Raw genomic sequence first — 17,014 nt, forward strand, 5'->3', positions numbered from 1 at the left:
CATCTGGTGAATCACTCTCAATACCCAAACAAAATGGCTGCAGTGTGTTTTGTGCGATCAAATTCTCTCACACACACACTAGACTGCAATGGTTCTAATAGAATAACAATCCTGGCGGGATGAACCTGGCGGGAAGAAGAAACTTGAGAAGTTTGTCTCCTTTCTGCACCTTCCTTATTACCTTTCTTCCCTGAGAGAACTGATTAACTTCTTCCACCGATCTCTTTTCATTATTAAAGACGCTCTGCTCAGTGTTTGTTATTCATGATCACGAGCTGTTTTTTTCTGCTTTTTTTCTGTCGGTTGAGGCCAAGACTGTTCTTCCACTCGAGCTGATGTGTAGGAAGGATGTTTGTGTTGTGTCTACCACCAACCACCACCATTAAGACCAATTTAAATTTTCTATTTCAATTTATTTTCATTTATATTGCGCCAAATCACAACAAAGTTGCCTAAAGGCGCTTCACACAAGTAAGGTCTAACCTTACCAACCCCCAGAGCAAGCACACAGGTGACAGTGGTAAAGAAAAACTCCCTCTGATGATTTGAGGAAGAAACCTCAAGCAGACCAGACTCAAAGGGGTGACCCACTGCTTAGGCCATGCTACCGACACATCTGACAAAACAATTTGCAAAACGAAAATACAGGAAATTTTGCCAGTGCACAGGGCAGGAGGGTTGCAGAGTAGACACCACACCCACATCTGGATGGAGCTGCACCTCAAACAGAGAGAAACAGAATCAGGCATCGGAAAGACAACAAATACAGTATAATTTGTCAGGATTAATGCAAACAAAATGAAGTCTGTGGATCTAATTGTGCATTTTTAATAGTTCAGTTTAATTATTGTAAAACAGGTCAGATTGTGGGTTTAATCTACTTTTTTGCAGTTAATATAGTTGAAGTTTAAAATTAAAGCTACAGTGTGCAGGATTTGAGGGTGTTTTTTTTTTAAAGCAGAAATTGAATATAATATTCGTGTAGCATTCTGGAGTTGGGTAGCATATTGATTTAGGTACAGCCTGATTGTCATGATGTAACATAAGGAAAATCATGGCATACACTAAAAAAACTAACTCGTTGGATTGGGTCTCCATCTAATAAAAATATGTACTCCCAACTAAATTAAATTAAATTACCTTGCATGGATGTGCTTTTTTTGAGTTGTGGCTGCATAGATTTATTAGATGGAAATCCTGCACATAATTGAATTGAGTTCATCCAATGAGTCATTTTTTTCAGTGTACCGAACTAAAACTAAGGAATCACATGTACATAGCCTTTGCTATGAAGCTCAAAACTGAGCTCAGATGCACTGTAAAAATTTTGACCAACGGTTACTTAAAAAAGTTGTTGCAACAAAGTGACACATAATATAATTGAATAGATTTTAAATTCTACAATTTTGCTAAAACGTATTGGATACATTAACTAAACTTAAACAAAAAAGTTTAAATGTGTTGCATTTAGTAATAGCACACCAAAATGATGAGTTATATTGCCAAAGATGATTTAGTAAAGCCTAGTCAATTTCACAAGGAAAACATCCAATGCAGGAATTACGCCAGATGCACTTCCTGAAGCAACTCCACACTACATGGAGAAATGTGGCAGTGGTGGGGTTTGAACTGGGAACCTTCTGCATTGAAAGCAAGTGCACTAACCACTTGGTCACCACCTCTGCCCGACTCATATTGTAACACATTGTTGCTTAATTCAATGAAACTTCTATCTATTCAATAATATTGAATATAACTTTGTTACCCTACCCAATATCCTGACCAAACCTAAGTACATTTGGTCAGGATATTGGGTAGGGTAACAAAGTTATATTCAATATTATTGAATAGATAGAAGTTTCCTGGCAACACCCTTGCTCGATGCATTGGCACCTGCGCAACTATATCATTGTACGAAAGTGCAACCAGAAAGATACCCTGTCCACTAAGGCAATGATTGGCACAAATGACTGTTAGATGAATCATCCACCTCAAGAGGAGGCTTGGACATGGCCAAACCTTCAAAAGGACCAACATCACCAAGTTTGAAGATCCAATAACAGAAGCAAAGTTTCAACAGTGCCAATGAACTACTCTGTCCCAGCACTTAAACATAATACAGTCATAATAAGAGACTGCCAAGAAACAGTTGGACAACAGAAGAGGAAGCACCATGACTGATTTGATGAAAACAACCAGTTCCTGCAATGGCTCATTGACCAAAAGTGAAAAGCAAGACACCATTGAAGACCCAACCTTACCAACTGATTGAAGGGGCTGGGAAGGTTAGACCTTACTTGTGTGAAGCACCTTAAGGCAACTTTGTTGTGATTTGGTGCTATATAAATGTTGTTGTTGTTGTTGTCCATATGGCTACTCCCGTTTTGTGTTCGGGGTCACCACAGCGGATACAGCCAGATCCGCATTGGTAGTTGGCACAAGTTTTACACCGGATGTCCTTCCTGATGCAACTCCAGTTTTACCTGTAGAAACACACACAGCCACGGGTGTTCCAAAGAGGTCTCCCATCAAGTACTAACCAGGTCCCGTACTGCTTAGCTTTTGAGATCTGACAGGATCAGGCTTGCATAGAGCAGATCGGCTGCTGATGCTATATAAATGAAATAAATAAAAATAAAATAAAACTCACCCAGACTCTGACTCTCAAAGAAACTGTCCTCTGGCTTAAAGGTATGAAAAACAACAAAACCATATGGTGAAGACAACATTCCCGTTGAGGTTTATAATGAAGCAGGTCTATTTCTCCAACACCAACTGCACCAACTCATCATCAAACTCTGGACTCAAAAAGAAATGGCCACAGACATGAAAGACTCACTGATTGTCATCATCTACAAGCCTAAATGAGACAAGACTGACTGCAGAAACCATCAAGAAATCTCCTTGCTGTCTATCACAAGAAAGGTTCCTGCACAGATTGCCAACTTCCATCTGAGAACACTTAATGGTAAATGGACTGCATTTATATAGCGCTTTTCCATCTGAATCAGACGCTCAAAGCGCTTTACAATTATGCCTCACATTCACCCCGATGTCAACACTTGCGGAAAACATCCTTCCTGAAATCCAGAATGACTTCGAACCATTAAGAGGGACACTGGACATGATCTTCACTGTCTGCCAATTGCAAGAAAATTGGAAATAGCAGCACTATCCATTGTACGTTGCCTTCATTGACCTGACAAAGCAGTTCAACAGTGTGTCACAGCCACTTCTTTGGAAGATCCTGAGCAAAATGGGCTGTCCAGAGAAATGCATCAAGATCCTCAGGCTTGTCCACAATGACATGTCCACCACAGTTCTGGTAAAAAAAAAAAACCCCAAAGCCTTCAATGTTCAAGCAATAGTAAATCTCACTGGTTTTGTTGAATAGTGCGCTGGACTTATCTCACAACACTGTGCCTGTGGTGCCAATGACTGCATGCTCACCTCAGTAATGCACTTTGTTTTTGATGCTATTCTGGTTTTTCTATTTCCTGTTTCTTCAGCTTAGAAAAAATTTGTAAAATCTGTGTAACTATTAGAATGGCCTAAGCAGTGAGTCACCCTCTCTGAGTCTGGACTGCTTGAGGTTTCTTCCTCAGCATCATCAGAGGATGTTTTTCCTTACCACTGTCGTCTGTGTGCTCACTCAAGGGGGTTTGGTAAGGTTAGACCACTCGTGTGAAGTGCCTTGAGGCAGCTTTGTTGTGATTTGGCACTATATAAAAAAATAAATTTAAATTGAAATGGAATAGTAAAGTTTGCAGGTTCATCACCCTCTGGTTTTCATCAACCTTGTGGCCACAATTTTTCACCTGATCAAGGACAAAGTGCCACAATTAACTGGCATCATGTACAGAATGTATGGAAAGCTCTTCAACCTGAGCTAATTGTGAGCCAAGAAGAAAATCACCATTAAGAATGTCTTCAGAAAATCCTTGAAACCTTTTAAGTCAAGCTTGGTATTCACATGGACCTGAAGAAGACACAGATCCTATGTCAGCCTCCACCCAACATGGGCAATGTAAAGCTTCCTGCTGTGAGACTGCAATTACAGGTCCAAGAGAATGTGACCCACTTTCCATACCTGGGCAGCCATGTGCAATGAAATGCTTATATTGATGACGAGATCCAACATCTACTCAAGTGTGCAGGAACTGCCTTTGGCCGGGTTTGCACCCATGTTTTCAACAACAGAGACCTTCAACATGAGATGAAAATTTACGGCCTCAAAGCTGTCATCATGCCAACCCTGCTGTACAAATCTGAGACTTGGACCACCTCCCACCACCACCACCTGAAGACCCTAGAGCAGGGGTGGGCAATTATGTGCCATGAAGGGCCGAAACACTGCAGGTTTTCCTTACTACCAATCTCCTCAGCAGGTGATTTCATTGACAATCAGGTGTTTATGCTCAGGGGAGAAGCTCATCAGCAACCCACCTGCTGAGGTGACTGGTTGCAAGGAAAACCTAGTGTCTCGACCCTCGCTGCCCACCCCTGCCTTAGAGCGATTACACCAACATTGCCTGAGACCTAAATGAAATGGAGGCTCATACATATTGTTGCTTGTCACATGGCAAGGCAATGGAGCATGAATCCATGTCACCAAAGAAGCAAAATGTGAAGGGAATGGAATTGTGTGTCAGCATAATGCAATCTGTAATCTCACCACTAGATGATGCTAAATCCTATACACTGTAGCTTTAAAGAAACCTTGTTGGTGTCTTATGTAGTGCGCAACCAGAATTTAGGGTTTTGGAAAACATGCACTCCTTTTTTTTGTAGGACTGTGCTGAGAGTCGTGTCGTGTTTTCAGCAGAAAGTAAAATAAAGGTTTGGACTGGGTCAGCATTCCTGTTTTTTTATGGTGCTCTCTGGATTGCATCCGTGCTGTTTGCAGAGCTCATTGGGAAGGTTTCCACCTGAGTGTGATGTAACTGGAATGAGATCTATAAAACATTTGTTCCTTCCCGCTGTGACCTGTGTGCTTGCTCGCGGGGTGGGTACGGTTTGATCGTGTATAGCGCTGTGAGATGACTGCCGCTGTGATTTGGCGTTGTATAAATACATTTTTGTTAAATAGAATTTGAAATTCTGAGTGTTCCTGAAGTGTATATTTGCAGAGGATCACCTGTGTGAATCAGCGAGCAGAACAATCAGTCCTCTTCAAATGCGACTCCCACGTGTGAAATATGAACAAGCGGAACAGCTACCCATAATGCTCCTGCCATCTGTTCATTTATTATTCTGGAACACCCAGGCCTAGTTCAAGCATTATAGTTCATTAATATTCATACATGGAAACATTGCCCATGGAGATGAGGTTTTAGTGTCACAGACAGTACAGGGGACGGCACGCTAATTGATAACTGATGGCTTTGTGAGGCTCACAGCTGTTGCAAAAGCACCGCTGACTTGTAGTTTTGCAGAGCTGTGACATGTTTTGTGACATTCTGCTGTATTTGTTTAATTCTGTAGATTTGTTTTTTTCAATGCCATTTTGTATTATGTGCATTACAATGTACCTACTGGAGTTTGTACGTGTTGTTTTTTCAAAAACGCACTGAAATGGCCTCTTAGGTTTCCTGTTAATGGTGCATCTTTTCCTCCCCTTCCTTTCTCTGCCTCACTTTTTTTCTCCTCCAGGTTGCCTCTTTGAAGACGAGCTCTGCACACCGTATGAATTCTGCGTCAACGGTAAGTTAGCCTCAGTTCGCCCACTGCTCCTCATTATAGGGTGCATCATTCCTGACATGTCAGCCGTCATCGCTCCAACACACTCCTTAAAGCCGCTCTGGATATTTTTAATGGCAACACAGGGGCTGCAGATTTTCCTCACAGCATAGCACCTGTAAAAGTGCACACACCTTTGGGCTATGATATAATTTTATCTCCTCCACAGCGCAGACAGCGGGCTCGATGTCACTGTGTGTGGGGAGCTGGTCAGTCAGTCAGTCATGTGACATTTCATCTGTAAATGAGATAACTTTGGTTGTACTGGCCTGATTGTTACCAAACATTTTAGATGCATTATGCAGAGTAAATGGACTGCATTTACGAGGTCTGTCCGTAAAGTATAGGTCCTTTTTATTTTTTTCAAAAACTATATGGATTTCATTCATATATTTTACGTCAGACATGCTTGAAACCCTCGTGCGCATGCGTGAGTTTTTCCACGCCTGTCGGTGACGTCATTCGCCTGCGAGCACTCCTTGTGGGAGGAGTCGTCCAGCCCCTCGTCGGAATTCCTTTGTCTGAGAAGTTGCTGAGAGACTGGCACTTTGTTTGATCAAAATTTTTTCAAAACCTGTGAGACACATCGAAGTGGACATGGTTCGAAAAATTAAGCTGGTTTTCAGTGAAAATTTTAACAGCTGATGAGAGATTTTGAGGTGATTCTGTCGCTTTAAGGACTTCCCACGGTGCGAGACGTCGTGCAGCGCTCTCAGGCAGCGTCATCAGCCTGTTTCAAGCTGAAAACCTCCACATTTCAGGCTCTGTTGATCCAGGACGTCGTGAGAGAACAGAGAAGTTTCAGAAGAAGTCGGTTTCAGCATTTTATCCGGATATTCCACTGTTAAAGGAGATTTTTTTAATGAAAGACGTGCGGGCGGATTGCAGCGTCGGTTCGCAGCCGCCGCGACGCTCCGTCACAGGAAAAACACCTCTGCTGGAAGCCTTAAGGACAAGTTGGAACATCTCCAGCTGATAAACAATTTCTGAGATACTCACTCCACTGAAAGCCATCAAAAGCCAACTGGATTTTAACAAATGGTTATCAACACCGAGGTGTTTTTCCTGTGCCGCCGCGCCACGTCGGCTGCGTCCCGATGCGCGGACCCGTCCGCACGTCTTTCATTAAAAAAATCTCCTTTAACAGTGGAATATCCGGATAAAATGCTGAAACCGACTTCTTCTGAAACGTCTCTGTTCTCTCACGACGTCCTGGATCAATACAGCCTGAAAAGTGGAGGTTTTAAGCTTGAAACAGGCTGATGACGCTGCCTGAGAGCGCTGCGCGACGTCTCGCACCGTGAAAAGTCCTTAAAGCGACAGAATCACCTCAAAATCTCTCATCAGCTGTTAAAATGTTCACTGAAAACCAGTTTAATTTTTCGAACCATGTCCACTTCGATGTGTCTCACAGGTTTAGAAAAAATTTTGATCAAACAAAGCGCCAGTCTCTCAGCAACTTCTCAGACAAAGGAATTCCGACGAGGCGCTGGACGACTCCTCCCACAAGGAGTGCTCACAGGCGAATGACGTCACCGACAGGCATGGAAAAACTCACGCATGCGCACGAGGGTTCAAGCATGTCTGACGTAAAAACATATGAATGAAATCCATATAGTTTTTGAAAAAAATAAAAAGGACCTATACTTTACGGACAGCCCTCGTATATAGCGTTTTTCCATCTGCATCAGACGCTAAAAGCACTTTGCATACTAATGCCTCACATTCAACCTGATGTGAGAGTGCTGCCATACAAGGTACTCACAAAACACCGGGTGATTTTCCGGTCAGGCTGGGATTTGAACGGAGGATCCTCTGGTCTAGAGCCCAATGCTTAACTACTAGACCATCACCTCACTGCACTAACCCCCCAGAGTGACCCCAAAAGACCTTTTAGTTTAGGGGTCAAAAGGTCAAAAGTCAAGATAACTGGATTGTACTTTGTAAAATATTGTGATCACAGTAACTTCTTTAACTGCCAGATTGTCACCAAACTTGGTGTGTGTGTTAAATACTCGTATATGGACCCCAACAAGCCCATTGGCTTTGAGATCAAAATATCAAACGACACGGTCACTGTAACATACTTTATTAAAATCTTGACTATGATGTCTTCTTTTCTAATTGCATGATGGTCACCAAACTTAATATGTGTGTTTCGCATGGTACCTCAAGAAGTCTATTGTTTTTGAGGTCAAAGGGTCAAAATCCTCTTATAAAAACCTTCTGCAGAAAAGCATCGCTTGTCAATGGCAAGCTTATTAATGTTTGCCAGTGTAGACTATGCTCTTATGTCATCAAGTAAAACTAAGTACATCTCTACAGATCTCATTGCTGCATCCCATGGTGATGATGGCAACAAACTAGTCTCCACTCTCATGTGGTTTTTAATCAGTGAATGCTTTTACATTAGCTGGAGTGCAAATCCAGTCACCAAACCTGCTTGGAGACTCAGTGAAAACATGTTTTGATGAACGCCACAGTGAAAGGAATGTCAAACTGAACCCACAACCTTCTTGCCGTGAGACACGTGCCAACCACTATTTACCATTCTGTCCATGAATGCAATGAATAAATATAAGACAGAACAATAAACAAGTCCTCCACATGCCACGAGGCCCATCAGGCCGGTGCTTATCCGTAGCATAAAAGAGATGAGAGTCTACGACTCCCCTTAGATGTGATGCCAGTCCAATGCAGATTATTTTCGCAAGGCCAGACTGGGAATGTGTGGATGAAGTATCTTATTGAAGGAACCAAGTAGATTGGTAGTCTGACTCCTATCCTACAGAGGCACATTCATCCATCCATTTTCTATACCCGCTTACTCCAATTAAGGGTCACGAGGGCTGGAAGCTGTTCCAGCAGTCATAGGGTGTGAGGTGGGGTCATAGATTTCTATTTACTCACTAGATGGAGGACCGGGGTGATCCTCTTATTCGCTGGCTGTTGTCAGAGCACCGCCATCTTGGTTAGCGTCTGACAGATAACCAGACATACAGTAGTGTTCAGCATAATAGTAGTGCTATGTGACTAAAAAGATTAATCCAGGTTTTGAGTATATTTCTTATTGTTACATGGGAAACAAGGTACCAGTAGATTCAGTAGATTCTCACAAATCCAACAAGACCAAACATTCATGATATGCACACTCTTAAGGCTATAAAATTGGGCTATTAGCAAAAAAGTAGAAAAGGGGGTGTTTACAATAGTAGTGTGGCATTCAGTCAGTGAGTTCATCAGTTTTGTGGAACAAACAGGTGTGAATCAGGTGTCCCCTATTTAAGGATGAAGCCAGCACCTGTTGAGCATACTTTTCTCTTTTAAAGCCTGAGGAAAATGGGACGTTCAAGACATTGTTCAGAAGAACAGCGTAGTTTGATTAAAAAGTTGATTGGAGAGGGAAAAATGTATATGCAGGTGCAAAAAATTATAGGCTGTTCATCTACAATGATCTCCAATGCTTCAAAATTGACAAAAAAAACCAGAGACGCGTGGAAGAAAACGGAAAACAACCATCAAAATGGATAGAAGAATAACCAGAATGGCAAAGGCTCACCCATTGATCAGCTCCAGGATGATCAAAGACAGTCTGGAGTTACCTGTAACTGCTGTGACAGTTAGAAGATGCCTGTGTGTGTCGTGAAAGTGTAGGAACACAGACCCACAACAGGGGGCGTAAAAGAACGGGCAATGGATAAGCCAAACAGTAACAATTTAATGTTGTAAATTGTGCACAACGGAATACAGACAATAATCAATTTGGGACTACAGTCAATTACACGTTGGGTGACGTGTGGGCAGGCTTGAGGATAGGAGACGCCCGTCCAGAACCGAGCCGGATCCCACATGGCCCTCACCGCCAACGGACCTGAAGAACACCGGAGCCGCCAAGTCCTGGGTCCCCAGGTGGTCACCGTCTTCAGCTGTCAGACCTGGTATTGCTGGCAGAGAACAGAAACAGCACAGGTGAGTGTGAGTACACACACTCAGTAATCCCACAGTCTGTGTTCAGTAAGGAGGGAGCACCTCCACCTCCAATCACACACTCATGCAGCTCCTGTCTAATCACTTATCTGGTTGGGGTGTGAAGCGAAGCCGTCGCTGATCACACCAAACGCCAATCCCACAGATAAGGCAATCACCACAGGACAACGGCTGCAAAGAAGTTCAGACTATTAGTCAGTGTTTTCAGTTTAGCAGAGAAAATTACCTCCAAGGTAGCTGATTTCTCTGCGAGGAGGTGGAGTTGCAGTCCAGCCTTTATGGTGATGGTCATGAGTTGACTGAGTGACAGCTGGTGCTGATGAAGAGTGACAGCTGTCACTCCCAGTGGCTCCGGCGCCCTCTCGAGCTTGAAGCCCGCACTCCAAGCAGGGCGCCATCTGGTGGTGGTGGGCCAGCAGTACCTCCTCTTCAGCGGCCCACACAACAGTGTGAAGCTAATTTCTTTGCAAGAATCCCCCGCAAAGTCCCTCTGTTAAATAAAAGACATGTGCAGAAGAGGTTACAATTTGCCAAAGAACACATCAACTGGCCTAAAGAGAAATGGAGGAATATTTTGTGGACTGATGAGAGTAAAATTGTTCTTTTTGGGTCCAAGGGCCGCAGACAGTTTGTGAGATGACCCCCAAACTCTGAATTCAAGCCACAGTTCACAGTGAAGACAGTGAAGCATGGTGGTGCAAGCATCATGATATGGGCATGTTTCTCCTGCTATGGTGTTGGGCCTATATATCACATACCAGGTATCATGGATCAGTTTGGATATGTCAAAATACTTGAGGTCATGTTGCCTTATGCTGAAGAGGACATGCCCTTGAAATGGGTGTTTCAACAAGAAAATGACCCCAAGCACACTAGTAAACGAGCAAAATCTTGGTTCCAAACCAACAAAATTAATGCCTCGCAGATGTGAAGAAATCATGAAAAACTGTGGTTATACAACTAAATACTAGTTTAGTGATTCACAGGATTGCTAAAAAAGCAGTTTGAACATAATAGTTTTGAGTTTGTAGCGTCAACAGCAGATGCTACTATTATTGTGAACACCCCCTTTTCTACTTTTTTTTTTTACTAATAGCTCAATTTCATAGCCTTAAGAGTGCGCATATCATGAATGCTTGGTCTTGTTGGATTTGTGAGAATCTACTGAATCTACTGGTACCTTGTTTCCCATGTAACAATAAGAAATATACTCAAAACCTAGATTAATCTTTTTAGTCACATAGCACTACTATTATTCTGAACACTACTGTATATAGAACTCAATGGGCATGATCAATGTTTTCAAGAGAGTAAATCTGCATTTTCTGTGCTTTTACTGTGATGTTACATTTATTCAGACTCAGACCCACATTTGTACAGCCAATATTTCTCAAACAAATACAGAAGAGAATCAGACTATAGTCTATTATGCAGTATAAATTATCAATTTGTTAATCCCAGTCCAGATGTTGTGAAGCAAGATAGAAAATAACACCATCAGTTTGTCAAACACACTATGTCTGCCACGACACAAGATACTAGTCTGATCCTTAATTAATTTCGTTATGAAGTTAAGTTAAAGATGGGAAACAGTCAGGGTTAAAAGTAAGAGCTTTCCACGCTCGCATCATATTAAAGATATTAATATTAAAGACTGCTATTAACTCACCTGCAGCGCTGCTTCCTCGGAGCGCTTCTCACCAAAAATTTCAAATAAAATAAATAAAATGAAACAGCCACGCCAGCCAGGGTGAAAGTAAGATTACTCAATAATTTGTGGACCAAGTTAAAAGAAACCTGAAAACACTACACTGGAATATGGAGTATATCATAGAGAAATTAATCTCATTCATGTATATTCTTATATTAGTACAATATGCAATGTCAAAGTGACTGTCAGCTTACCCACCAAATTGAGAGAAAAAGCATTTCCATTCTGTAAATTTGCTCTTACTATCAGGCTGGATGGTCAGGAATTGCTGGACACAAATGCACGGCTCGAACAAACAGCTCTTTTAGAAGGCTTTACTGAAGTGGGTAGCAGAGGTCGGTACACGAGTAGGCAGTCAAAGAAAAGCAATAGTACAAAAATCATCAGGCAAAAAGGCATAGTTGTTGCAACAGGCTGGAGGTCAGGAACACACAAGGAGGCAGGCAGGACTATAGAACGCAGGTACAGAGCTGGAATGAAGGCACAAGGCACAACAAACTGGTGAGGAACTAACACACCCAGTGAGCTTATATAACCCCAGGTGATAAATCAGAAACAGGTGTGCATGGAAAGCACCGTAACAAGGGCGTGGCCAGAGAGGGGGAAACACCCATCACCAAGAACCAAGAGAAAGACAAGAGAAGCAGAGACAGACAGATCCAAGCAGAAAAACCCAACAAGAGAATGAACAAACAAAAAACAATGAAATACGAAAAATAACACAGACCAAAAGAAAGAAATAAAAACAGATAACCAAGCAAAACTCAAACCCTGACAGTTACAGAATATCTCAGGATGGAAAACCTGATTGAGACTTATGAAAGTGAGACTTCTAATTGAATTGCTAATCGAATGGTGATATATTTATCACAACAAAGCATTCAGGCAGTAAAACTGAAGTCACTACTTTACAGAATACAGATCGAAACAAAAAATAATCATTTTCTAACCTTTATTCAACAATTTTAGTCATTTCCTCACATTGCGTCAATATTACATATAATACACACTTACGAAAACTCACTACACAATCCTTTGTCATCTTGTTGTTGCACCCAAATGCTGAACAAAATGGCATTATCATATCACTTTAACCCAAGTTTAAGTCAGCGAATCATCGATTTCTATTTAATCTAACGCCTAAGAACGTGGAATAATGTGAAGCAAGATGGAGACTGCCTGGCAACAGCTCAGGGGCTGCATCCGCCATCTAGTGAATTAAATCGAAATCGATGGGCGGTGTACATCCTGGAGAGGACGCCAGCCTATCTCAGGGCCACTGTAGGGGCACATGCTTTACCCATATAAACTCAACAAAAGTATAAATACAAGAATTTTATTGTTGCTTCCATTTTCCATGCATTGACGTAACAGAACTAAGACTTTTTCTATGCACACAAAAGGCTTATTTCTCTTGATTTTTTTTCTTTGAAAATTGGTTAACAGACATTATTAAACACTTCACCTTTGCCCAGATAATCCATGGACCTGGCTGACGTGGTATATTAAAATGCTGATTAATTAGCATGATTACTGCACAGATGTGGCTCAGACTGATCACAATAAAATGGTCACTTTGAAATTTGCACTTGATCTTGAAAAGAGTTCTTTATTAGCGATAGAAACCGGATGTGGGAGTCCTGGGCTGGTGTGGTTACATGTGATCTGAGGTTGTGGGACTGGTTAGAAATGTCAGAGGTGGTAACCCCTCTGATAGACATTCTTGCAGTCAGCATGACAGTTGTAATATCTGTGGTATTGTGTCAATCATGAAATGACAAAAAACATTTTTGTGAAGAACAGCATCTGTATCATCTGAGTGTTTATTAATTACTAGTAATGCTGCTTTTTTTGAGACATTATCTCCTGTTATTTTGTGCACGTACGCACACACGCACGCACGCATGCACGCACCCTGTTGCACAACTGTCACACACTGTAATAACCACCAAAAATGACATTTTGCCAGCGACACCATATATATGAGTAACCACATGTAAAATAATATGGCAAATTACTGAAAATAGCAAAGCAATAATGCATAATAACCGAACATATTAATGAGAGTAATGCAATAATTATTCCACAGATGGATGCAGTGGCACAGAATAAGTGTGTCAGTAACAAGCAAATTAATTAAATTTGTAACAGGATTGCATGAAAGATGTTATAATTGATTTGTACAAAGTATTAATGCAAACCTGTATTTTATCCGAATAAGCCTAAAATTAGCTCCAGCTGTTGACAAAGAATGTCATATTGCTTTTTAATTAAACCCTCATTTTTTTCATTAACATTGTATGGAATGATTCTCCCAGAAAATTTTGTTGAATGAATTATTTTTTCATGGTCTATTATTGTATAGAAATAATTGTTTCCTTGCTGACAGAGAGCAAACTCTGTCAAACCTGTTTTTTGTTTGTTTGTGACTTTTATATGGGTCTGTGAAAAATAAACAGGTTTGGGTAACATAAGTATTGTGGAGATGGAGAAATTTTGAAGTTCAAGGTAGAAAAAGGTTGCATCCAAAAAGAGGCTAATTAATTTAGTTTATATAGCACCAAATCACAGCAAAGCTGTTTCAAGGCGCTTCACACAACTATGGTCTAACCCAGGGGTGGGCAATTAATTTTTACAAGGGGCCCCATAGGGAACCTGAATTATGTCCAGGGCCACACCATCGATAACTCAGCTGTCTCCCATTACAAATTTTACAAATAAATACCTATTTAATAGCTTTTATAGGTAATTTTTATTATTTGAATAATATGTAAATATTTAAATATACATAAATAAAGCTCTTTAATGATTTGCAATACACAAGCTTGACATTTTTAATATATGTAATAATAATCACAGACCTCATGAGGGCCGGACAGAGACATGCAAAGGGCCGCATGTGGCCCCCGGGCAGCAGTTTGCCCAGGTCTGGTCTAACCTTACCAACCCCTAGAACAAGCACACAAGTGACAGTGGTAAGAAAAAAAACTCCCTCTGATGATATTGACGAAGAAACCTCAAGCAGACCAGACTCAGAGGGGTGACCCTCTGCTTAGGCACAATTAAAAATGTATGCCTCTGGATGACTTGGGTGATACTGCCCGCGTATCAGTATGGTGTTAAAGGAAATGATTTTTTTTTTTTGTGACCAGTTCTCCTTTTCCTGCAGAGGATAGAGCGGTTTCTCGTGGAAGCAGCTCTCTTCTGTTTGCAGAGAGTGGAACTATACATCTGTTAGGAACCTTTTAACAGGTAGGTGCTCAACTGATTTTAAATTTTAAAAATGTTTGCTGCTGTTCAGCTTTGTTTACTATGTTATTGGTCCAAAAGTTATTGGACAAAAATTTATTGGAAGATAATTAGTCCGATAATGGTTTTTAAAGTTATCTAAAAAGATAATCCGATAATGAAAACATTATCTTTGATAATGATCTGTTATCGGATTATCTGAACTGTGCCCACCACTGACCATAACCTAATCTTACTCCTTCCCCCCACCCTAACCATAACCACCCTGACCCCCCTGCTTCACTTTTAATTTTGTGCAGCCATCATGGAATGAATTAGAATGAATTTGTGCTGCCGTGATGAAAATGAGACGCTTTTCGTCACAATATCACAAACCAATAGATTAATGTATATTTCATGCTGCTGAAACACGACTTGCCGTGAGACTGGGTTGGTTCATGTCACTAAGTTTAGAGGTGTGCCCAGTGTGAATACAATTGCCACATATTCACTAAAAGTGCAGAATCACTTAAACAGAATTTTAAGTTTTCAAATCGCCTTTTTTTTTTCAAATTTTTTCACATTTACAAATACAGATTTATTTGTAAAACTCACCACATGTTACAATTACTTTGTTATATACCGACCATCCACTGATGTCATGAAACAAATTTTCTCATAATGCACTGCGGCATGTGTGTCTGTACTCTGTAAACACTAAAACCTTCAAAATTAGTGCATTACTTTAAAACTAAAACATATAGCTGATATTTTCACTTTGTAAAATGACAGAGGTGATGTTAATTTCAGTGAGTTGCCCAGAATTAGTTTGTTTAAAATTTTAACCATAAGTCAAACTGTCTGCCTGTGCATGAATTGTGTGATATGCCTGCAAGTCTGTATGGTGTGAAAAAAATGATCTTGTTTTTTTTCACCCTCTGTCTTCCTTTCTCTCTGATAGCCAGTTCTCCTCTGCTGGCAGAGGACTGAGCGCTGCCACTCATAGCTGTCTGCTACAAAACATTTAACAGACGGGCACTAAAATCTATGATTTCAGACTTTACAAATGTTTTTAACTGTTAAGTTTTATTCACTATGCCCGCAAGAATATGCTAGCGGTCTAAAAGTTATTGGAACTAAATTTATCGGAAGCTAATTGGTCCGCTGATGGTTTTCAAAGTTATATGAAAAGATAATCTGCTAAAGAAAATGTTAGATTTGATAGTTAGCGGCTTAGTGGAACTGTGCCCACCACTGTGTGTGTATATATATATATATATACACATACTGGCATTAATTTACAGATATTGACAGTTTGGCGACGTTAGCTCCTGTAATGGTTACTGAGGCAGTATGCTAATTATAGATTTTAATACAAAACCATTTAAGAACCATTGTCTACTTTGTGAAATCTGCAAATCTGCACTCTGCAATTAATCAACACCAGACTGTGATCGCGGGCGTGTTCGGTCTTTATTCATCCCATCCAGGTCATGCTGGTCTTGCCCATGCTCCACCTCTTTGGTCATTTATGGATTAGCTAGGAGCTTCCATGTCAGAGACATCTACAGACATTCCATTCGAGATTCTAATCCACTCATCAGAAAACCTTTGGGTGACATCACGGAGGGTGTGGTACTCTGTGATACACCCACACAGCCTCTGGGAGAGAGGTGGAGACCCGCCCTCTCTCTGAAGGGAGAAGGGGTGTGGCAAGCAGCAAAGTCTTTCCTCTTTAAAACAACAGGCACAGAAACAGGTCATTTCTTTGAGACCTAAAAATGTTTTTAGAATGCACGATTTTTTGGCTACTGACTTTGATATGTTTTGAAGGCACTTGCTGACCTCTAGCATCTTGCCCCAAAAAATGTGTAATATGACCCCTTTAAATGCGTCAGACCTAGACAGAGTGGAAGTAATTATACAGCGCATGTGCTGGCTTATTTAATTTTATACATTTATCGTGAAATAGCACAGATTTCTGTGGATGCCGTGTGGGTTACTTCCTGCGACTTGATTTATTCTTCAAACCATGTTCCACCTCTTTTCTGTAAATATTGTAATATTGCAATATTTTAATTCGGAAAAAACACAATGCACCTTTGTAGCTCTTCATTCTTCTTTACATATTAGTGCAGTTCTGAGTTCTGGAAGGAGGTACGGTGCTGAATGGAAACATATTAACGATCTGACTTTAATTACAGAGTCGGCACTGGTGCAGAGGGGAGCTGTGTGCAGCCTAATAGAAGGAAATTGCTGAGACCTTGTCAAAAAAATACCCAGAGGCAGAGAGGAGGGTGGCAGGTTCATATTAAGTTACATTAGGTTATCGTGCATGGATACGCTGCG

General features: G+C 41.0%; 1 protein-coding gene across 1 annotated transcript in view; it reads left to right on the forward strand.

Moving 5' to 3' along the window:
• ptprn2 (protein tyrosine phosphatase receptor type N2) overlaps positions 1-17,014 on the forward strand; it is a 471,897-nt gene that overhangs the window by 50,541 nt on the left and 404,342 nt on the right. Inside the window, exon 2 of the mRNA XM_034168195.1 lies at positions 5,653-5,703. Within this exon, the coding sequence (XP_034024086.1) occupies positions 5,653-5,703 (51 nt within the window). The remainder of the gene's footprint in view (positions 1-5,652; positions 5,704-17,014) is intronic.

The sequence above is a fragment of the Thalassophryne amazonica genome, chromosome 1 (genome assembly GCF_902500255.1).
Source record: "Thalassophryne amazonica chromosome 1, fThaAma1.1, whole genome shotgun sequence".
NCBI classification, from domain to species: Eukaryota; Metazoa; Chordata; class Actinopteri; order Batrachoidiformes; family Batrachoididae; genus Thalassophryne; species Thalassophryne amazonica.